Source organism: Rhinatrema bivittatum, chromosome 4 (assembly GCF_901001135.1).
Source record: "Rhinatrema bivittatum chromosome 4, aRhiBiv1.1, whole genome shotgun sequence".
Lineage (NCBI taxonomy): Eukaryota > Metazoa > Chordata > Amphibia > Gymnophiona > Rhinatrematidae > Rhinatrema > Rhinatrema bivittatum.
Window position 1 is genome coordinate 116,505,738 of NC_042618.1, and position 23,680 is coordinate 116,529,417.

At 41.4% G+C, this 23,680-nt stretch overlaps 1 protein-coding gene across 6 annotated transcripts in view; it reads right to left on the reverse strand.

Annotated features, from left to right (window-relative positions):
* The window catches only part of SIPA1L1 (signal induced proliferation associated 1 like 1), a 745,249-nt gene that overhangs the window by 99,707 nt on the left and 621,862 nt on the right, over positions 1-23,680 (reverse strand). For all 6 annotated transcript variants that reach the window (XM_029598743.1, XM_029598739.1, XM_029598740.1 and 3 more), the window contains one exon: positions 1,238-1,350. In XM_029598743.1, coding sequence (XP_029454603.1) covers positions 1,238-1,350 — 113 coding nt within the window. The remainder of the gene's footprint in view (positions 1-1,237; positions 1,351-23,680) is intronic.

The following is a 23,680-nucleotide window of genomic DNA, read 5'->3' on the forward strand; positions in this document are numbered from 1 at the left end:
AGGTAAGATTTCTTCTTATTTTGGTTTTCTTTAGTAAAATTACTCTAACGCTGTGCGAGCGTGCATAGAGTCCCTAACTGCTATGGAGACGGAAAATACTGAAGAGCTGCACTTCCTGCAGGGGTATATGTACTAGGGCTGACATCAGATTGAAATCTGATCCATCTCCAACTGCTATCAGGAGTACACTATACCCATTGGTCCTGAGTCCATCTGCTACACGCTAGGAAACCCAAATTACTATTCGATGCCAGTTCTAGGTAAAGAAAAAGACCTTAGCATATATGGAGATTATAGTTCATCCTTAAACAGGGGAATCAGATTTCCTGAAAAATCCTCTGCTGATCAACAAATAAGCAATTAAATGCTCGCTTGGCAGCAACTTGTTCCTGTTAATAAATTTACTATGTAGTTAAGTCCAAGAACCCAAGATGCTAGCAGATGCACGCTACCCTAAACTCTTTGTTCTCAGAGGGAAATTATGTTTTTAGCAGATTTTCAAAATCTACTTTTGAAAAGAAATTTACAAGTGAAATAGTTGGGACTGTTTAAAGTTATATCAGTATTTTATAACCTGTGCAGTAGAAGCCACGTAGTTTATAAAATATCACATATCGCTGTCCTAAAAGTACGCATGTATGTTTCAGTAAATACACATTTTATTTTAATGTAGGGATCCACACAGTTTATACACCTATGTTATAAATGTATGCACAAATATTTCACAGGTTAAATAATTTTAACATGTGTATGTAATGACCCTCAGTTTATGCACAGAGGCAGTATTTTATAAAGTTATCTGATGCATGAAAACATTTTGCTTACGAAAATACTTGTGTGTGAACTTTCAAGCCCCAGTTGGTTACAACTTCTCCCAGATGACCCATCCCCTCCCCTCCAACACTTGCTCCAGGCTCCCACCCAAAAACTGCAGACAAAAGATTTAATATCAATGACTTGATTAGCAGATGTAAAAGCACATGCACGTTTGACGTATGCATGTACTCTGCTTATATAATTAAATGTGCATATGATTCCAAACAATGCCTCAGTACGCCCTTGAAACACCTTCATATTTGCACACTTTTTTGCACCATAACAGTACGCGTATACTTCCACCTTTCTGAAATTTCATTTATCGCACACAGAGGCTACTTATGCACATATATGCCCATTTACATGTAGAACCCCTGTGTAAATTTTTTAAACAGACCCAAAATTGCACAAATTAACTTACTTGTTTATGAGGAGACAAGTGGACCACAGGATCCTGCCTTATTAATCTCCCGCTGGGACTATCTCGGAAGGATGGCAGTACTTTAGAAACTGCAGGGAGATGGCACGTTGGTTCTGGAATACAACAGACACAAAGAACATAAGAACATAAGATATGCCATACTGGGTCAGACCAAGAGTCCAAGCCCAGTAACCCTGTTTCTACACTGGATGCTGCAATAGAGTGCTATAAGTAACAAAACTGATTCCATGATTCTATGAATTGGCAGTCAAAATTGCTAATTAGCAGCTAACATTTTAAATAGTCATACAAGCATATTATATAAATCAAACTACTACTAGACATGAAAGAAGAGTTTATGAGTGTATACTACAGGGGCAGGCTACTCCAGTCTTGGAGTGCCACAAATCGATCTGGTTTTCAGGACATCCCCAATGAATATGCATGAGATATATTTGCATACAATGGAAGCAGTGCCTGCAAATATTCTTTATGCGGATTCATTGTTGATATCCTGAAAATCGACCTGCTAGTGGCACTCCAGGACCGGCGTCGAAGTAATGATAGCACAATAAAGTAGCCTCTTAGCACTGCATTATTTTGCTGTGAAATTTTAAGATTCAGGAGAGTTTTTAATCACTGTCTGATACCTGATCAACTTGAGCTTTAGATTTTATGACAATGACTTTTTAGAAGGCTTGTTTACTCATCTCTTCCTAAAACACATTGCAGAAGTAGGCTCTTTGGCTCTCTTTTACTTTCTTTCTAAGGTGAAAGAGTCACAAAAGGTTCAACGCTCTGTTTATAGTTATTCAATGTCTTCTGAACAGAGTATTTCTTACAGTATAGAAGTTCATTTGCAATTCAGAATTGCACAGGAAGCTAGCTTTAAATACATTGTCATGGATGAGACATCTGGGATTCACTCAATCAACATTTTCTAAATGGAACATATCCTGTAGTCTGGAAGAAACTCAATTTAAATGAATTTATGATAAAATATGTACAATGCCAGTAAAAATACTGCAGTGAGTTTCTTTACAGGCTGAATGTAGGTGGGTTAACTTGAGCAGAACATTTCTTTATAATAATCATTTCACATGAGTAATGTCTCTCATACTTGTCAAATACTTCTCTGGTAGACAACAGAACCTGTGACCTGAAAGAACTGTCGGGCTGATTCAGTATGCTGTGCTCAGCCGAGTGCACCTTTAGCCCCGGTTTGGCCGTGCGTTTGACGCGCTATTTTTTACCCCTTATAGTGTAAGGGGTAATAGCACATGGAAAACGCGCGGCCAACCCCCCCCCCCCTGAAACTAATAGGGCCAGCAACATGCAAATGCATGTTGATGGGCCTATTAGTTATTACCGCGCAATACAGAAAGTAAAATGTGCAGCGAAGCCGCACATTTTACTTTCAGAAATTAACGCCTGCCCAAAGGCAGAAGTTAATTTCGGCCGGCACAGGGAAAGTGTACAGAAAAGCAGAAAAAACTGCTTTTCTGTACACCCTCTGACTTAATATCATAGCGATATTAAGTCAGAGGCCCCAAAATTTTTAAAAAATTATAAATTAAAAAAAAATTAAAATCTGCCCCGGGGGTTGGAAGACGGACGCTCAATTTAGCCGGCATCCGTTTTCCGAACCCATGGCTGTCAGCGGGTTCGAGAACCGATGCCGGTAAAATTGAGCGTCGGCTGTCAAACCCGCTGATAGCCGCCGCTTCTGTCAAAAAGGAGGTGCTAGGGACGCGCTAGTGTCCCTAGTGCCTGCTTTTACCACGTGCCCTCATTTAAATACTCGATCGCTCGCTTGCCTCGGAGCGCCGGCTCTCCCGCGGTTTTTACTGTATTGGCCCGTGTGTTGGTTTTTCAACATGTAGTAACCATTCCTCATTGCTGAGCTGTCTTAATTCTAGCTTTTAAGTCTAATCAATGAAACCGAACCACATTAGTTACTAATTTTTGAAGGTGATACTAGGAGAACAAACATTTTTCACTTATTTCTCTGGTTGAAAATAAAGTCATAATTCTGTTATTCAAGGACCACAGCATAACAAAAAACTGAACTAGATCATAATAAAGAAGTTTAATTTACAGGAGTGTGTTCACAAACTACAAAACATGAAATCTTCTCTCCTCCCACTGCATTTTGGCAATTTTCGTGCATCTCCTCCAGTCCACAAACTCAAACTTTAAATGGCAAAGAACTTAGGACTGGAGACTGACCATTTGATTTGTAAGGGTTAACACAAAGAAGCGTTCCATGTGATATTTTCATGGAACAATGAGCTTGAGAAGTACTCCTGGGGGAATTCTGTGTTACTGCAGAGCACAGAATTTAAACAGAAGTAGTCTGTGCAAAATTTTCATTTTCTGCGCAGAATTTGGAGCAGGCCCTGGCATGCTGCGAGTAGACCTATCCCACTGTGGTGAAGAAGTGTTGCGTCGCAGAAGGCAGCCATGGCATGCTGCATTACGGCAAAGAGGGAGAAGGTCCCGGCGTGCCATGTCGTAGCAAAGAGGAAGAAGGTCCCGGTATGCTGCTAATGGAGCCCATCTCGCTCCCTGTGAAGATGGTGTAGGTTCCGGCATGCCGCAAGTGGAACTCGTCCCATTCATGGCGAAGATGGAGCAGGCCCTGGTGAGAGTCTGTGTGTAGAGGTTATTTATGTGAGACACTCCAATGCTTTGTTTAGATGTGTATGTAAGACCGAGTGTGTGTGTGTGAATGTGTGTCTGTGTGTGTGTGTGAGAGAGAGAGAGAGAGAGAACAAGAGTGAGGGTGTGTGTATGTACCAGAGAGAGGGAGTCTATATGAGGAGATTGTGAAGAAGTGTGTATAGTATGAGAGATTGGGAGCTGGTGTGCGTGAAAAAGGGAATATATGTATGTGAGGGAATGAGGGTGCTTGTTTGTGAGAGATGGGAGTACGGGTGAGAGAGATAGGTAGCCTGCGTGAGAGTGTACGCGTGAGAGAAAGGGAACATGCATTAGGGTGTATGCAAATGAGAGAGTGAGAGAGATACTGTATGAGGGGATGTGTATGTGCACGAGAGAGAAGGAGCCTGTGTGTGAGAGAAGGTCAGAGGAAGCCTGTGTGAGGGGCAGTGCTGAGAGAGGGGTCAAACTTTGGGAGTGGAGATGGCGGGGAAGTGGAGAGATAGTGGAGGGCCTGAGAAGGTAAAGTGAAAGGAGACTGACCAGGGCAGCAGGGAGAGAGGGTGGAAGGGGGCATTCTTACAATGTACTTCTAGGGAAATTCTGCTTAAAATATTTAAAACTCTGCATCTTTAAGTGATAACTTTTCTCTGTATTGCATTTTAAATTAATTACTTAAAGATTGTCATGTATATTGTGTCATGTTGACTGATATATACATAATTTTCCATTTTTTTGTGCAGATTTCCCCCAGGAGTAGAGGAGGCATAATTTGATACCAGATCACAGGCAGCCAGTCTAAGTGCATCTGCAGCAAACATTTTGATGCTGTATTTTTTTTTTAAAGTTTGATTACTGTAGCTGCTGGCTGAGAACATAATCTACCTGCAAAACTAAGGAAGAGTACTGCCAGTGCATAAGAGAATAAGTCACAATCCCCCCCATCCTGCTGACTAGTAGCAGTAACCGGAATGGCCCTCAAATAATACAGATTCCTAGAGCATTGTCTCATCAAAGACTATCATCCACAACATACTGGGACTCAGGGTTTCAGAGACCTGATGTATGTGGAAAAAGTTCAACAAATTCCTTTATATTGGACTAAATATTTATTCAAAATTTATATACCGCATATTAGAACTTCTAGGCTGTTTCTAAATTCACATTTATAAAATCAGTGATAAAAACGAAACACAACCATTAAAACAAACAGCTGATATGCATATCAAACATTAAAACAAAATCATTAACAAAGACACGCATAATACGAAATAAAACAGAACCTCTGCACATGCAATTTTAAACCATTAGTTCCCAACCAGTAAAGCTCATCTGCCAAGTCATAAAACCCAATTCAACAAGCTACATGAATGTAAAGTTTGCATCTACCTTATGCCTATTAAAAAGCCTTATGCCCCAAAATATAGTTAGTTAAAAGCTTGTTGAAACAGGAAACCCTTAACCATCTTCCAAAATTTTAAAAGTGAACTCTCTTTTTTAGGGTAATGGCAATTCAGGACCTTGAATGTGAAATACCCGTTTACAAGATTCAACCAATCTGACTACTCTATGTGAAGGAACTAGACTTTCTGAAGCTGATCTTAAGGGTCTAGACAGTGGATAAATTTGAGGGAAGTATTAAAATGGGAGTGCATCAGGCCATTAAGACCGTTAAAATATTTGTTAACTAGCTTATGGAAGCCAATATTCTCTTCATCAGGTCAAAACAAACTGAACAGGTGAGAGAAAAACATGAATTTGCCTGATAAAACAGGCTAAAATGGAGGAACAAAAACCCATATCAAGAAAAGAATTGAACATTCGATCTTTTGATTTTTTTGAGATGTGTCCGTCCTGAAGAAGGGTAAAACCATTGCCAACAAAAAGATAAGTAATTCGATGTTGATTGTTACATAGAACCTAACATAGTTCGATTTTATATAGGATAAGAGATCCAGTAGAAGCAGTGATATAAAGATGTTCATATGAAAAAGATTGAATATGTTGAACATTAATAGCTCCTGACGAAGCATTTAACATGCGAAACTTCGGCCGTTGTCGAGCCTAGAGTTGAACACTTGTGCCTCATTCAAAATCTCATACATAATATATGTTTCATCACCATTGATAGAAATTTTGTGATAATTCATATCCATCCATACCGCAAATGATTGCATAGTCCGGACAGCCTCGTTAAAAGAAATATTGAGGTACGTTGTCAGGCTTGCTGATGCGGTATAATAATTTATAATTATAAATTATTATTGAAAAACTCATAAAAAATTGTAAAACATTTTCATAATGTTGATTGGCAATTCAATGATTAGTAGTTCTTTCTGATTTCCTTTTTTTGGTATATTGGGGAACAAAAACCCAGCCATTTTATATTTACCCAAAACATAAAGGAAAAAAAAACAATTTGTAAGATCATCCCCTTCAAAAACACTTCCACATTACTATAAAATTTTCATTTTATATTCTGTGAATACATTTTCTTCAGCGTGGACTACAGCTTCATATACATAAAATCTAACATAAAACATAGATATGAAATATTATAATAAATCCATACATACACAAAAAAGCAAACATTAAAAACATATATAAAATACAGCCCATGTCCCCTAGATTGCACTCAAAATATACTCTTCACATCTGAAAACTCCTTACTGAGTAAAACTGCTTTTACGTGCTTCTGAAATGTTAAATAATCCTGTTTCTGTCGCAACCCTAGAGATAAAGCATTCCAAAGTAAAGGCACAGCAATTGAGAAAGCTGATGGTTTGAAGATGGAAATCATGAATAGATAGAATATGAGGCAACATGGACCTACTTTCAAGTACACTACACAATATGATTGACAATATGTAGTATATATTATAGTATGTCTATGGAATTTCATCTATGTTGGAAGCACAAAATGCCAAATTAAAACAAGACTCATAAAAAGAAGTTGTTTATCGACTGGTACATTGCATGCTCCTATAATATCACACAGTGTGGACAGGTGTCATCTATTTTCTGATCTTCAATGGACTGTTATAGAACATGTAATGCCTTCATCCAGAGGGGTGATCATTCAGCTTGGCGGAATTTATGGGAGCAATACTGGATCTTTATCTGGAATTCAGTAACTTCTTTTGGACTTAATGAAGCAGTAGAATGGAACAAGATTATTTGAGAATGCCTGGAATGTTACACTATTCTGCCACTCAGGTCCATAGTGCTCTGTGATCCATCAAATCATTTAAGATCGACCAATGGATTTTTCTGCTAGAGTGTTTGAGCGCGAGGGTCCTGTCAATGTTTCATCAAACTCATTTGATGAAACATTTGTTTAAACAGGCCTTTAATATTTGAAGAATCTCCATCTCCCCATTTAACTGCCATATGAAATGAAAATATTAAATCTTGAAAATCTTGTCTTAAAAATGTACGAGTTTATTTTTGGTTCATTATTTTAAACTTTGTATATTATTTTAAAAGTTACCTGATGAAATACTTTCTGCATGTTACATAGATATATGATTTAGTTCATTACTATTTTTAATTGTGAATGTTACTTGTAAACTGCCTCAAGCAGTACTTTCTAGGCAGCAGTATATAAGACTTTCAAATAAATAAATCAAAATAAATATAGGTCGAAGATCCTGTTTTTATTTTTTTTAAAACATCATGAAGATGCCTTCTTTAAACAGTTCTTTAAGAGGGTTTCAAATGTGTGTTGTTGGAGATTATTGACATATCTGTTACCAATTAAATTCATCCAGGTTCTTGCCTATGACTGGTTAACCTACACATTGCTTGCTTTTAGAACAATTTGCTTGTGCCATCCATTTAGAAATGCTGTTAGTCTATGATAGTGTTGAGGGAATTGGGGCCACAAGATATCCCCTGATGCAGAACACCCCTCAAAACATGAATTCATGTAGGGATCAGTTATACAGCTAAGTACCACTATTAAAAACATTTTTCACCATGCAGTTGGGATACCTGTGAAGTGAGTATTTTATATTGCATAGTAAAAATTTCAAAAAACAGATATTTGCAGACCAATGATTATATGAGTGGCATAACCAGAATTAATTTTTGGGTGGGCCCAAGATTAACAAGGATGGGCTGTAGGCATACATGTCTGAGCCCTACTAATTGTACTCTTATTGATAAATGCCTTAGCATGCACCTTACAATGGGTTCCTTAGTAGCCTACAACAGCCCTTATACATCATGAGTGAAAACCTTTAGAATATTTTAACTATTTCAAGCACTTACCAACATTTAAACTTCCTTATTAATCTGTATTAATTTATTTTATATTTCAATTTATAAATACACAAGAATATCAGGTAAAAAGAAAACAAACATCAAATCCACTCAATTATATCATAAAACAAGCATCAATGTATTCTTTCACGAATCCTCTTTCCAGAAAGGCAGAAATTACCCTAACTACAATAAAATAGCAAAAACCAGAAGAATGGATGCAGAGCAAAACTGACAGTTTCACATTACAACCCAACATGAAAAAAAAAACCAAAAAAAAAAAAAAACTATATTCAAATTCTGGAATCAATAAAAAAAAAAAAAAGAGTCCCTCCACTGCTAAACATTTTGTGAACTAACACAAACCCCTGTAAAAAAAAAAAAAAAAAAAAAAAAAGTGCCTAGAACCTTGCCATACAATATAATGGCACTGACTCTCAGGACTCCAATAACAGTAACCTTATTAAAAAGAAGCAATGCAAATACAACAGGCCCGAGAACATTAATACACTACCTACTGGGATAACAGAACAAGTCACACCTACAAATCCCTACAGAGAAATCAAACACTAGCAGTAATCCTGCACCTGAGTCACACAAAGACAGAACACAGACAGACCCTTACCTAATAGAGAAATAATGGACTAATTTAGAAATAGAAACATGCAAACAAAACCAAAATAGTAAGCCTGAGAAACCAGCTTCTGAATAGTTGAACACTAAAGAGCAAATTACAAAATTATAAGAAATGCACATACCCAAAGATGGCATATTCCAATTGCGAAAATCTCAAAATAATTATTTTTAACCTTTGTTGTCTGATCTATTTTTCTAATCAGTCTCAATCTCTTTTTCCATTTTCCTCTTGTTAGCCTTTTCCTTTTCTCCAGGTTTACTCTTCTGTTTCTTCTCTCTCCTATCTTCTTCCCTCCCTCTCTCTCCCATTATTATTATTATTATTTAACAGATTTTCTATACTGACATTAAAATACACATCATATCGGTTTACATTATAACAGCAGGTAGAAAATACATAGAACTGGGATGTGGGCGTGGATAACAACAGCATAACAACATAAACAAGAGTTAGGAGGGCTCTAACAGGGAGCCCGAGGCAATAGTTAAAAATGGGGGGGGGGAGGGAAAGGGGGGGTGTAGGGAGGGAGCTATATACACAGGGAGGGGGGAGGGGGTGTAAGGCGGGAGCTATATACACAGGGTGGGGTGGGGGGGTATAGGAGGGATACTATTTACAGGGGGGGGGCAAAAAGGTTATAGGGGACGCAGGGAGAGGGGAGGATAGGAGCAAGGTTAGTCAGGAAAGGCTTGGTGGAAAAGCCAGGTTTTTAGCATTTTACGGAATTTATTTGGGCATGATTCCAGGCGGAGGTTTGAGGGCAGAGCATTCCATTCCATAACACACAAAGGCTCACACTTTCTCTCACAGACTCCCTTATACACACAGGGGCGGATTTTAAAAGCCCTGCGCGCGTAAATCCTTCTGGATTTACGCGCGCAGGGCACTCGCGCGCCGGCGCACCTATTTTGCATAAGCCGCCGGCGCGCGCAGAGCCCCGGGGCTTTGTCAAGGGGGCGGGGAGGGGGCGTGTCGGGGGCGTTCCCGAAACGACATGGCATTTCGGGGGCGTGTCGCCGGCCCGGGGGCGTTGTCGAGGCCTCCGGACCAGCCCCCGGGTCGGGTGACGGCGCGCCAGCAGCCCGCTGGCGCACGCAGATTTACTTCTGCTTTTAGCAGGCGTAAATCTGCCAACAAAGGTAAGGGGGGGTTTAGAAAGGGCTGGGGAGAGGGCGAAGGAAAGTTCCCTCCGAGGCTGCTCTGAAATCGGAGCAGCCTTGGAGGGAACAGGCAGCGCGCGCTGGGATCGGCGTGCGCAAGTTGCACAAATGTGCACCCCCTTGCGCGCGCCGACCCCGAATTTTATAAGATATACGCGCGTAGCCGCACGTATCTTATAAAATCCAGCGTACTTTTGATCGTGCCTGGTGCGCGAACAAAAGTATGCGATCGCGCAAATTTAGAAAATCTACCCCACATGTTCTACCACACACACACACACAAATTCTCACCCATATATCCAGGCAAATTCTTGTCCACACACACCCAGGCTCCCATTCTTATGCACAAATACCTACACTCAGGCTCCCATTCCCACACGCATGCACTGGGAGTGGGGATGGGCTTTATTGGTGGCTTTGTTTTGACGGGGCCTTCTTCACTGCCATGGGGATGGGCTGCTGCCATGGCCTTACATCAATAGGCTTTCTTTGCCACCAAGGGGATGGGCTCCAGTGGCATGGGATGTGTGCAGATAAAGTTACATGCAAAGTGCCACTGCATGTCTAACTTTACCTGCAGTAACAAGAGGCATGCATATTTTTGACTGCCCTGGTTTTCAGGCCCCACCTCCCCAGGTCAGCCCTGTGTTCTCAGAAACACTGTCTGTGAAATATGGCAGGCATAAATTTGTGTAAGTTGTTTTTCTGAGATAATTTTCACGGTCAAAGCATACTTATTACTTTCACTTTGAAAGCTGGGGCAAAATCCAAGGGGAAAACTTACCTATGGATTTTATACCGCTGCAGGCTGTTATAAAATGACATCCTAAATGCAGCATTTTCCCCTGGGATGTCCAATTTATGTTTTGAATGGCATTTCTCTGCCTTTAGTTCTTTTTCTACAATACTGCAAAAGTATAGGCAAGGCTGAGTATAGAGCAGTGGGTTCCCAACCCTGTCCTGGGGACCCCCCACCCAGCCAGTCGGGTTTTCAGGATATCCACAATGAATATGCATGAGAGAAAATTTGCATGCACTGCCTCCATGACATGTACATTTTCTCTCATGCATATTCACTGTGGATATCCTGAAAACCCGACTGGCTGGGACAGGGTTGGGAACCACTGCCATGGAGGGAATGGGGCTCAACATGAATTGGCCAGAGCTGGGCCCAGCTTCCCTTGAGATTGAAGACTGGGGAATAGGGGCTCTCTCTCCATACCTGACGTCTATAGCATCACCTGGCCCACTGGAAAAGATTTTGGGGGTAGTTGCACAAATTCCATCCTCTCCCCTGCCGAAGAGACAGCCCTGCTTCCTAATCTTATCGCTCAGACCCCACTGTTTTACCATTCCCTCCCCGCTCAGACCTCTCTGTTTTCTGTCCATTCTCTGATTTGTCAACTAGAAGGTTGTTCCTCCAGCCTCCTCACCCTCTTCAGTGACCTGCCCAGAAGGACAACAGAGCCGGCAGTTGGGTTGCTGGAGCTGCTCCTGCTGCCGTTGGCTTCTCTCTCTCTCATGTGGGTCAAATCAGAAATGTGATTGATGAGGGAGTGGAGCCAGCAGCAGGAGAAGGAGAAAGAGGACAGTTAGTGCCAGGTCTCTCTCCTGGAGACCTAATGTCATACTACAGCAGGGCTGCCCCAGTGGTGCACATCTCTCCAAAGCATAGGGCTCAGGGTGACTGCCCTGGTTTGGAACCCCCCCCCCCCCCCCCCAGTCAGCCCTCAGTATAAGAAATATAAGTATTCTCTGTGGATTCTATGATGGCAGATACCCAATGATTTCAAAATGATACCCCAGAGCAAACAATGAAAAGTGTTTTAAAACAAATGTATGCTTCAAACTTTGTGTTTTGAACAAAGCTCTGTCTAATAAGAAAATGTAAAATAGCTTTTTGATCATTAATTAGTAGGTAGAAAGGTCACTTCAGTACTACCCCAATAAAATCAAGTAAAATTGTGTTTTGGCATTGCAGTATGACTACGATGGTGGCTTTTTTAATGTTCGATTCCTGGTTCAGAAATATTAATTATTACACTTTGTAGTATCACTTCTCTTTATGCTTATATTTTGTTATGCACAGTATAGCTAAGACAGAATGTCCCGCTGCAGCATACAGGCGTGACATGGTAAGAATATTTAGGCACCGAAAGCATAATGTAAGCAAAATGCCACAAGCCAAAGACAAAATGCCATTTTTGTGATTTTAATGCCTGAAGACTTCAGGGCAAATCCAATAATGTTGCCACTGACAAAACACACAAACATTTAAAGAAGATCTGCTGGGCTGGCCTGGTGGCTCAAGTGGCAGCTGAGGTTGGGGCTAAAGTTGCTGCAGAAGCAGCGCTCACAGTCCCCATGGAGGGGAAAGAGTCAGTCATTGGGCAATGCCCACATTTAGGACTCAGGATTTCAGAGATCCGGAAGGATCTCTGGCGCGTGGGCCCTTACCAAGGCCTGCTGTTGCAGTCACTGAGCTGAAAGTAAGTTGGGAAAGGATATAAAACAGGGGGAAAAAAAATCGAGGGTAGTTGCAAATGAAGGCTCATAACACCGAATCACAGCTCTGGTTCTGACTTGATCTGGAAGCCCAAATAAACGCAACTTGTCAGGGCAGGCTACAATGGACAGTAGTGCGTCCTTTGAAAGCAGGGCTCTTGCTGAAAGTGGGCACCCCTTTTTCTTCAAAATCAAAAGGGGTACTAGGAATTGTCTACCCTTTTCAAATGCATTCAAGTATATTAAAGCATTCATCTTCCCTAAATGATTCATTTTTGTACCTAACAGAAAAAGTAAAAGGTAACTCAAGCAAGGGTGATGTTCAGGAAGAGCTTAAAAAAAAAAAAGAAAAAAAAAGAAATCTACATTTATTTTTTAAAGCCCCGTGCCACATCTTGCTGCCCTCAGTCCATAGTCTATGTCCCACACTCCTTACAACCTTTAAACAAGCTGCTAATAGAAACCAAAGCTAATATGGAATCTTAACCTATTCCTTTATAAAGTTGCATTATTTTTTAAATTGCCCTTTCTTGGGGTTCCTTATCTTTTTTCTTTAAAGGTAAAGGTGAAGTGTCTATGGAGAAGGCGTATGCTTTCATATTTAACATGTTCCATGTGCTCCCAACAGTGCCTGAGGGGTGATGAAGGCACGGCCTCTGTCGTGTGGCATTAAAGAGCGATATTTTATTGAAGTTTCACACACCTACTCCCGAACTGCCCTAGTCCCATTTCCAGCATCATAATATCATCCCCATTCATGCAATTTTTTTTTTTTTGGAGCAGAGGAGAAAAAACCCCAAAACAAAGCACGCTAAGAGCACATCCTACATTTCCCTTCAGACATCTGGAACTCTCTGGTGCTGTAACTATCTCATCTGTTGCTAGACGAAGAGAGGAGACTCTAAGAGCACCAGCTTTCCAATAATATTGTAAGCAGAATCAGTGGCACACAACTGTATTTAGCACAATTAAAACAGAATGTTACTTAAAAAAAAAAAGCAGTTAGAATAAACTTGCTGAGTGAGCGGGTTTCTTTTCGCCTGCAATAATTGTATGACCTGTGCTCTAGCTTGATTACAGGGTGGTTCTAAGAGGTCACAATGAATAATTACTGGCTTTCTAGCTCTATTTTCAAATTACATGTATTACATTAAGACCTGAAATGATGTTCTTTTCTCTGTGTATACTGTGACAGTGAGCAGTGGTATACTTGTGTCAATATAACAATCTAGAAATGACTATGCTACACTCAGCAGATATTCTGGTTTGAGTAAAGTTACTTCATTTCTTTTTGGTATAAATCCACCATTCATCTTCTAATATACATAAAATAAGAAAATCAGATATGCTACTCTTTCAATATTATATAACTACCAAAAATAATTTTTTAAATAACTAGAAAATCACCTCACGCACCAACTCACCCAACAAGAGAAAAGCCATCTCCAGACAGCAGAGCAGGTGATGTTCTGGCTTACAGTCAAGATCATCAAATTCATCTTTTTGCACTGATGTGAGAAAAAGTGCTGCGCTCTTACCATACAGGAGATTGTCAAATTAAAGCTCTTAAAATTTAGAAAGAGTAGCTTTACTTGTACTCATTTTCTTGCAGATCTCAAGAAACTTTAAGTGCAACACTTGCTACAGACACATTTATGTACGATTGTTCTTTTGTCAGTCATGAGTAAATTGTGTAATCCACAATATATCGGTGCAGCTGTGATGAAAACATGACCTGTAGAGTACCCCACATCCTCCTATGAGCATACTGCAAGAGAGGATGAATGGACTCTGCTGCCAACTCTTTCAGGGTGTTGAGGTAATTTCAGGAGACCAAGAGAGTGCCTTGGGATTTCCAGCAACCTATAAATCAAGTAAAGGTCCTCAGGTGGAGAACACATTTTCTCCTGTTATGAACAGGGCTCAAAAGGGAGACGTGGGGAGTAGTCTCTCAAAAGACTAATATCAACAGAGAAACATTCAGAGCACTAGGATTCCTTGGCCTGAATCCTCTTTATACTGAGAAGCTAAGGAGTACTGAGATAGTGCCGACCCGAAAGCTGACATCATTGGTGAGTCTGATCTTGGGTCAAAGCTTCCTAGAGTCAGGGTCATGGGCAAAACAGTCAGCTTCTTAGACTTCTGTCAATATCCCAAATTGAAAGAGTATCTCTTAAATGTTCCTTTTCAACTCCATGTCGAAAAATTCAGACAACAGGACAGCCCTCGCAGAAAATTACATTCTGAATGACCTTTTCTAAGGATAGCTTGAGTTCTTCAGGTTGGCTCTCCATAGCAGCCTTGGCCCAGGAGACTGAGCTAACCTTCAAGTGTGCCCGCTTTGGAATATACAGAGCATCTTCCCCATCCAGTCTCTCAGAAGAGTGTGTCAAAAAGCTGATGTGTCAGCTTTCACTTGAAATTTGGCAGGTGCTGTTTTTTAGGTCTCAGCAAAAGTCTTTGGAGTGTTTACCCAGACTCAAGTGGGGAGATAAAGACTTGGCTCAACTCTAAGGACTATTCTTGGAGCAAGGTACTGAAGAGATTGAGGACCGGCCATCGTTTTGACCATGGTTCACTTTTCGGGCTGATTCAACCCTACAAGGCTAGTTTACTGGCACTTGGCTAAGGCTCACTATCAACGAAGAAAGGCGGAGAGCCTGTCCTGAAATTGAATTGCTCTGGGTGACATCCTAGATTTCACAGCCATCGACATCAAGGCCCTTCCTTATAATAAGAAAAGCTGTCAAAACAAAATCACAAGAAGAAAAACATTCTCTCTACAGAGAGAAAAAAAACAAAAAAACAATGTCCCATTTTACTCTGAAATATCAGTTTGGGGAGAAGGGCGGGCAATTTGGCAGACAATATCAAAGAAGATAATAAAACTTAACAGAATGCTGAGAAATCTTGAATTGGAAACTAACAGGAGAAAGCAATATTTTTTGGCAAAGGTCAGGAGAAAAACTTAGCATGGATACTGAAGCAGCCGCGAAAACCTGCTGGAAACACATCCAGCACTGGGCTGGTTGAGAAAAAAAAATAAACTGAAAGAAGACAAAGGACCACCACAGTACAGTAAGTCCCACAAATAGTTGGCAAAAACTGAGCCTTTCCTAGAAAACTCTGGAAAGTTTGTTCCTCCTTGTGCGACTGTTAAACTGTCTTAAAAAAAAAAAAAAAAAAAGGAATACAAATTGAAAGAGGATTCTTACAGGCACCGACATTATTAGGTGTCAAATGGTTGGAGAAAATCTTCCATCCTGTTTAGCCAAAACTGGCTACACCTGCGAAGGTATGTCAAAGGTCGAATGTGGTACAACCAATCAGGTTTTTGTCATAAGGATCCCTCTCCCTCTGCCAGTTCCTAACCAAAACAAATCCCTTCCTTCATCGCTCTTCTTTCCGGGTGTCACTTTTTCTGTCCCTTTACCTGGTTCAACATGCCTCAGTTACAAGGACAGCAAACAAAAAAAAAAAAAGGTGTGTTTTATTACATGTAAAACAATCCCTGCTCCAGACCTTTGCTATATCTTTAAACTTTAATCCTACCCAGGAGCTACAGAAGCAGCAGCAGCAGATCTCAGGGCTATGAGCCACTTCTTCCAGTGCTTAGGTGTGCACAATCCATTCCCCACACCCTCCTCTCGCTCCACACCTCCCCCCCCCCCCACTGGTCATGACACAGAATGTGGTAGCTAATTATACATTAAACTTACCTTTCTGGGGGAAGTGGGGGCAAAAATAATTTTAAAAAATGTTTAAAATAGCAGAAATCCAGTCTCCGTCATTTTAAACGAATTACAACGTATTTCTCTTTGGTCTCTATAACAAACACTGGAGCAAGAGAGAGACAAGCAGACCAAGCAGGTTTAGACAGAAAGAAGTAAACTAGTGTTACTGAATAAAGAGCAACCACAGTAGAAAACACTGGATGCAAAAAAAACAAAAGAGAGTTCTTCCTTCATTTCCAACCTCCCAAATCAAAGAACCTGCAATAAGAAATTTCTCCAATTTGAATGGAAGCAAGAGATCAAGTGCTGTGTGTGTATTGTTACCGTCACAACAGTATCAAAACATCTGCGATGCAAAAACACTTTCTGCCAAAATGAAAACTGAAGATTATCATCATAACAGGTTTTCCATGTTAAAAGGGAAGGGGAAGAGAGAGAAGTAGTAGCTCAATAAAGCTCTACTGTGACTAGAACAAAGCAAGCCTTTGAGATACTCTGAATTTAATTTCACTGCTTACGAATTTTCCCTGCCTTGCAAGATTGATTTTCCTCCCTTGGTTCGTCCACTTTGGACTGGAACATTTGTAGTGGTAGCTGCTGAACACATGCTTAAACTGAGACATATACAGATTCCTTCAGGAGTAATGTGCAGAAAGCGTGCTAAAATACAGTAGTACATTGCTTTTCATATTTATAGGACGTATGAAGGTGTGTGGCTGAGATGAGCAGAGAGAAAAGAAAGGAAGAAAGGCAGGTGCCCAATGAATATTTATACCGAACCTGGCCTAGTCACTAGTATAGCTGGCAAACTGGTCAGCAGGTGGTGGCTTTCTTTGGAGAGTCTCATTAGTCAAGTCCCTCCTTGTCGTCCCCTGACTGGCTCAACCAATTAAATCAGTAAATCAGCAATATGCCTAAAGTGATGCTGCAGGTAAACAACGGGTTTTAGTGGCCATCACTATACATGAGAAAAGTAATTTACTGCAGTTCAGAAAAAAAAAAAAAAGAAGAACAGGCTACCATCTGCCAAGAGCAGAAAGGATAATAGTATTAGATTACAGAAATCAACCACCAAAGAATGAGCCAAGCTCACCCTCTCAATGGCGATGATAGGATGGAGCTGAGCGCAACAGACCAGGAATCACAGCATTTCTAATACTGGTTGGTTGCCAACACTAAACTTCGGTATACCACAGCATTATCTAATGAGTGAAATGTCAGCACTGAAACTGAAATGCAGGCTTAAATATTTAAATCCTGAATACCCCAGCTGTTTTACACAGCTAATGTGTTACCTTCAACTGACAGCTTAATTGCACAATGCAATGAAAATGTAAACACTTATGCAAGGTAATTTGAACAAAGCTATACATTTATTTCCCTATTTAAAATGTAATCAAGCAGAGGGTGAGAAGGGTCACAGTCTCTCTTCCAGCTGACAAACAAAACTTGGAGCCTATGGCTTAACACTGCCAGAGCATGTGTTTTGGGAGTTATGGTAGGGGATGGGGAGGAGATTTTTTTTAAAGAGCAGGAACCCCTCCCCCCCAAAAAAAAGGGAGATTTTTCTTACAAAGCAATTATGATCATGTAGCACTCTGAATTCAACACATTGGTTCCCCCTCTGCTTCTGTACAATCACAAACTTCCCCTACTCACCTATACAACTCATCTTATCTCCCTCCTTAAAGCCCTCCTTGTGACCTCCATTAATCAGACAAGCTACTCTTAGCTGGGCCCTCACCATTTCTCTTGCGTCCACACTATCAACCTTGCTATACTGTATACATGGAACAGCTTCAAGTTGGTGAGTCATGCTCCTTATCTAGTCATATTCAATTCCCAACTAAAAACCCACATTTTAGCAGTTGCTTTAAAATCATTTAAACCTTAAACCCTGGCTCTTCTTTGTCATAGTGCATTGTCGTTTTTAACCATGTTTAATATAGCAAATACATTTCCTAACATCTATACATCTTGTCCATGTCTCGACTAGATTTTAAGCGGAGCAGAGACAGTCTTTTATATGTATCTGTACAGTGCTGTGCACATCTTGTAACCCTGTAGAAATGGTAATAGGATGAGAAGAAGAAAAGGCTGGCAATGGAGTGTGAAGCAACTTAAAAAATGGAGGGAGACTTTGAAGAAAAAGCAACCTGTAAACAGGGTTCTCTGTAGAGCGCAGGATGAATGAGCCACAACACACAGGTGATGTCATCTGACAGCTCCGACAAGGATCCATATGTTATATACAACTGGGTCTCCCAAATTATACACAAATGGGCTGTAAGATAGTGCAAGTGGTCTTTGTGTTTTTTAAGTGCTTTGATTTACAGTGCATTAGCAGTCTTGCTTACTAATGGGCCGATATAGTAAAATCGCGGGAGAGTGGGCGAGACCCCACTCTCCCGGCGCGCGCACAGACCACTCTCCTGTGCGCGCGATTCAGTATTTTAATTTATTAAAATTAGGCCCGGTGATAAAAAGAGGCGCTAGGGATACTACTGTGTCCCTAGCGCCTCTTTTTTGACGGAAGCGGCTGCTGTCAGTGGGTTTGACAGCCGACGCTCAATTTTGCCGGTGTCGGCATTCTAAGCTTCCGGTCAGTAAACCTCCAGTGCCTTGGTACCACAGTGTGGTCCTATCTTAACTTATGAAACCTCTCTTTGAGCCTCTCAAGAAAAGGAACTTAAAGTATCATGTGGACAGTACTGTTTCTTCTTGCCATCACTTTGACATGAAGAGTCAGCAACATGATATGCCATGATGGTGCTGAGATGAATGCAGACTATAGAGATGTTGAGGCCTGAGGATGAGAAGAAGAATAGGTACTGAAGTTAGTCCCTTGGTCACAGGAAAAGGGATCCAGCTGGCTGGTCACACACTATACTGAGAACCTCTTCTATTTGAAAGTGTAAGATTTTCTGGTTGAAGGCTTTCTGACTGAAATTAGTACGTCCTCCATCTCTGTAGGAAGGAGTAAGGAGACCATTGCACATTCAACATCCACATTGTGAGGGTCAGCAATGGCAGGTTCAGATCGCAGAGTCTCCTGTCTTTTTGTGTGATGAGAATTGGAGATATCCCTAAGCGAATCAGAGACTGAACGGATAGACAGATAAGATATGAATACTATACCTGACATTGCCAGGTTGGTTCTATGAGAATTACCTTTGCCTTCTTCTGAAGGATGACTTGGATAGTCCTGGCCATAAGAGGGGTTTGGCAGGTATGCACAGAGTAGACCTATGCTTCAATCTACAGAAAATCATTAGGAGCTAATCTGTAGTTGTTTGGATGAATGGAGCAAAACGTCTTGACTTTCCTGTTGGTCTCAAAGGCAAACAGGTTGATCACTGGCATACCCCAAAGACAGAATTTGTTTGCAATCTCTTGAACCAAGGACTGCTTGTGTGGAAGCAGAACTCTGCTGAGACAGCACACTAAAGTATTCTAGATTCTCTGAAAATAGGTAACCTGAAGATGTGTGTTATGATGACTAGTCTTAGACCAGATTATCAAGCCTCCACACAGAGGGAATTCAACAAGCCATAGGCTTGTTTACGTAGAACATGGCCATCTGGTTTTCTTTCTGGATCAAGATTTGCTTGTTTAAGAGCAGGTGGAAGAAAGCTATTTGGACAAATCAAATAGCTTGCATTTCCAGGTGGTTGATCTGCAGGTGAGACTATTGTAGGAAGAACATGCCCTGGGATCCAAGCAACACTGGTGCATGCTTCCAAACCTCTTGCAAAGATGTCAGAGGACAGGGTTACTTAATACACTGGGATTTTTAGTGAGAGGGCCACCATCTGAACCTCTGGATTCATCCACCTCTGGAGAGAGACTCGGGAGTTATCGAGATTTGGTGGGTCAATGGCTGTAATGATCCCACTGGCTTCACAGGAGCCACTGGAGACCCTGCGCATGCAGATGAGTGAGAGAAATCATGTGCACTGCTCAAGCCATGTGACTTAGCAGACGCAGCACCGCCTTTGCCAGCATCCAGTTCCATAGAAGGAACCTCACCAAGCCAATCAAAACTCTTGACAGAAAGAAACACCTTTTCCAAGCTACTATGAACTATATCTTCTGGGATGGAGTCAAGTTAGATTTTGAGAAATTGACCAGCAACCCCAGAGACTGAAGACAACTGATTATACCATGGATGAAACTGAGCACCCTTACCAGGGATGTCTCCATTACTAACCAATCAAGGTAAAGAAAAACAGATTCCCTGCTGAAAAAGTTGCAAGGCTACAAAAGTTTGCCAGACATTTCATGAATACTTTCAGAACTGTTGAAAGGCCAAATGCAAGCACTTTGTATTGGTAGTGCATGCCCTGAATCACAAACTTAAGGAACTTGAGATGGACAGGGTGAATAGGAATGTATGTATAAGCATCTTTCAGATTCAGAGCTCATATCCAACCCTTAGGTTGAAAGAAAGGTAGGACTGCCTAGAAGGAATTCACCTTGAACCTCTCTTGAACCATCTGTTCAGTTTTTGTAAATCCAGAATAGGCCTCAATCCCCCTAATTTCTTGGGGAAATTACTTGGTATAGAAACCCTGGCCACTTTCTTGAAGTAGGACAAAATCACTTTCTGTGGAAGAAGAGAGGATATGTCTAACTGCAGTTGAGTAGACTGAAAGGGGTCAAACCTGAGGATGAACCTCCGCTGCACCGGAGAGTGAGGGAAGTCTAAATGGTAGCCATATTCCACAATTTTTAGGATCCACTTGTCCTTAATAATGTGGATCCATTCCAAAAGGAAGGACTGGAATCTTCCCCCCTCCACCGGAGGTGGCAGGGAGGCAGACTTCATGGAAGTTAAAAACTGGTACCAGGCTTAAGCTGCGACTGTTGCTGGCCCTTGGCTGATGTCTTTCTTTCTGATAACCTTTAGTGGACAGCTGCTGTGGCATAGTAAGAGGAGTCTGATGACATTGAAAAGGAAGTAAAGGATGTCTCTGGAAAAATGGGCACGTGTAGGTGAAGAGCTCGTTTCTAGCAGGACCTGGCTTATCTTCCGCAGACAGTACCTGTATTGTGGCTTGATGCTCCTTAATCAGAGCCACTGTCTCCTGTACCTTGTTCCCGAACAAGTTTTCCTGTGTAAAGGCAAATCCACTAGGCAGTCATATACATCTTCAAGGAGGATACTTACTTGTAAACATGTGAGCTGCCTGGCCCCTAGAAAGTCAACTGAAGTCCTGGTCGCAGTGTTGAAAGTTTTTTATGCAGAGTAGATAAAATGCTTCTCACCCTCCTCTGCATCTTCCACGACCGGGTAGAATTTTGCTTGCTCAAAATCTGATTTATTTATTTAGCCGTTTTATATACAGTCTTTCCAAAAGAAGATCACAACAGTTTACATCATGACATAAGTATTATAGGAACCAATTACATTCACTTGAAGTGTTCATATTTCATACAATTTTGTCAAAGGCTGCAGTTTTTGCACACATTTATGCAAATACTGTACTATGAGCAACTGGGGAGCTGCAATTTAAGTGCTAAGCATGGATCCCTCAAAAACCTTCTTTCCAAACGCATCAAACATGTTTGGATCCTTTACGGAAGATGCGAGTGTGATCCTGGGCATGTTTTGCCTGCTTAAACGGTGACTCCACAATGGAGTGATGCAGTAGCTGAACCAGCCCCACAGCCTGGGGAGGTCTGAACTCTATATTTCAAATCCATATTTTGGGCTACCTCTTATCACATCCTTAAGGAGGCTAGGTATTGGGATGGACAGAGTCCACTGTAGGCTGGAGAAATTGCAATAAGGTAAAGATATCCGTTCTCGGGTCCTGCTCCTTCCTAACATTGATGGATAATGTCATTGCAAGCTTATCCAGAAAATTAAAGTGGCTGAGCTCTTCCAGAGGAAAAATATGCTGAGGCAAATCTGGCAGAAGATCTGATGTTATCCCTGTCAAATTCTCCTTACCAGACCACTGAGGAACACTTAATTCAGGACCCCAAGAATGAGGAAAAAGACTTAGAAAACCACTTCTGTTGAGCTGAAGGGGAAACAACTGGAAGGAACTTGGAATGAAGGGATTCCCCTGGAGGCAACAAATTGACCGCATCAGGACAGGGACTTACCCCTACCTGAGGCAAATAATGAGCCACTTGTAGACTCTGCAAGCCTCATTATGTGGAAGAAGCTCCTCTATATTGGGACAGGAAAGAATCCAACATGCCTTTCTGGGCTTCAGGGCTTAAATCAAAAAAATTCTACACCATTTCCTATAGTTGGGCTCCCACTGGTTGAAGAACCCTTTGCGCTGGAGTTGGGAGAGACATTCTCTTTAGATATCCAGATATCTCTCATTCTCACTGAGAGTTGGTGGTGGCACTGAATAGAAGCTTTGAAGTACAGTAGAAGCAACTATAGAAGCTCAGGGCTGATGCACTCTGTACCTGCTGCGTCACAGTATTCTGCTGACTGGCGCAAGGTCTTATCATTGGCACCGGAAGGAACATCTCTGAGCCAAAGCTCTACCTTGGATGCTGAGGCAATCTGCTCCAGTGATACTGATAATGCCCTAAGTACCCTGTGCTATGGGGGCTGACTACACCCTGGAGTGCAAGGTCCGTGTTGATGTGACAGATGGTACCAAGCCGGTGCCAGTTCTGGATAGAACAAATGGCTCAGCACCACAGGGATCTTCCATACCAAAATAAAATGAGGTCACCTTCGCTGAGGAAGTGATCTTCTTTCTTGGGCTTGCCCCAGTGGAAAACTGTACGGATGTTGCTAGCTTCTTAGGTGCCAAGGGAGACAAATCAGAGGACAGCCCTTTCATTGTTTAGGTGTTGTTCTCAGGGTCATGTACTTCTATGCCTTACTCAACCCCTAACCTGTAGCAGGTCTGGAAGCTATTGCCATGGAGTGTGGAGGATGCAGTCTTCCCTAACTTGTGGGAGTGAGAGGAAGTCAAATCCTGTTTCACTTTCTTGTGATGTTGAGAGTCTGAAGACACCGCACTCTGGGACAAGGAGTGACTCCTGATACCTGCTGTCACATCAAGGCTTCAGGAACTTACCCAACAGCACATTCTGCAGAGCCTCCATCTTCCAGGTGGCGGACTGCTGTACTCTTGGGGATATCTGACCACAACTGAGACAACTAGGAGTATCATGATCCAGGTCCAGGCAGTGATGGATGTTACTGATGGACGTGCGATGTCCACACCCACAAAACTTACACCCAATAACCAAATGCTTTTAAGGCCTTGGGTTTTTCCTTCTTTTTTTTGTAGAATTGAAAGGTTTTGTTGATAGGTTACTGAAGCAGTGAAAACAGAAAAAAATTTGCATTTGAGGCCAAAAATTTTGAGAGATTCATGCATGCTTGTCAGAGAAAAATTACAATTTTCAATAAGGTACTGTAAAGAGTGGTGGAACTGGGGAGAGAGAGGAAAGCAAGGATTTATAAGGAGTAGGTGCCAAAGGCTCAGCAGCAGTCTCA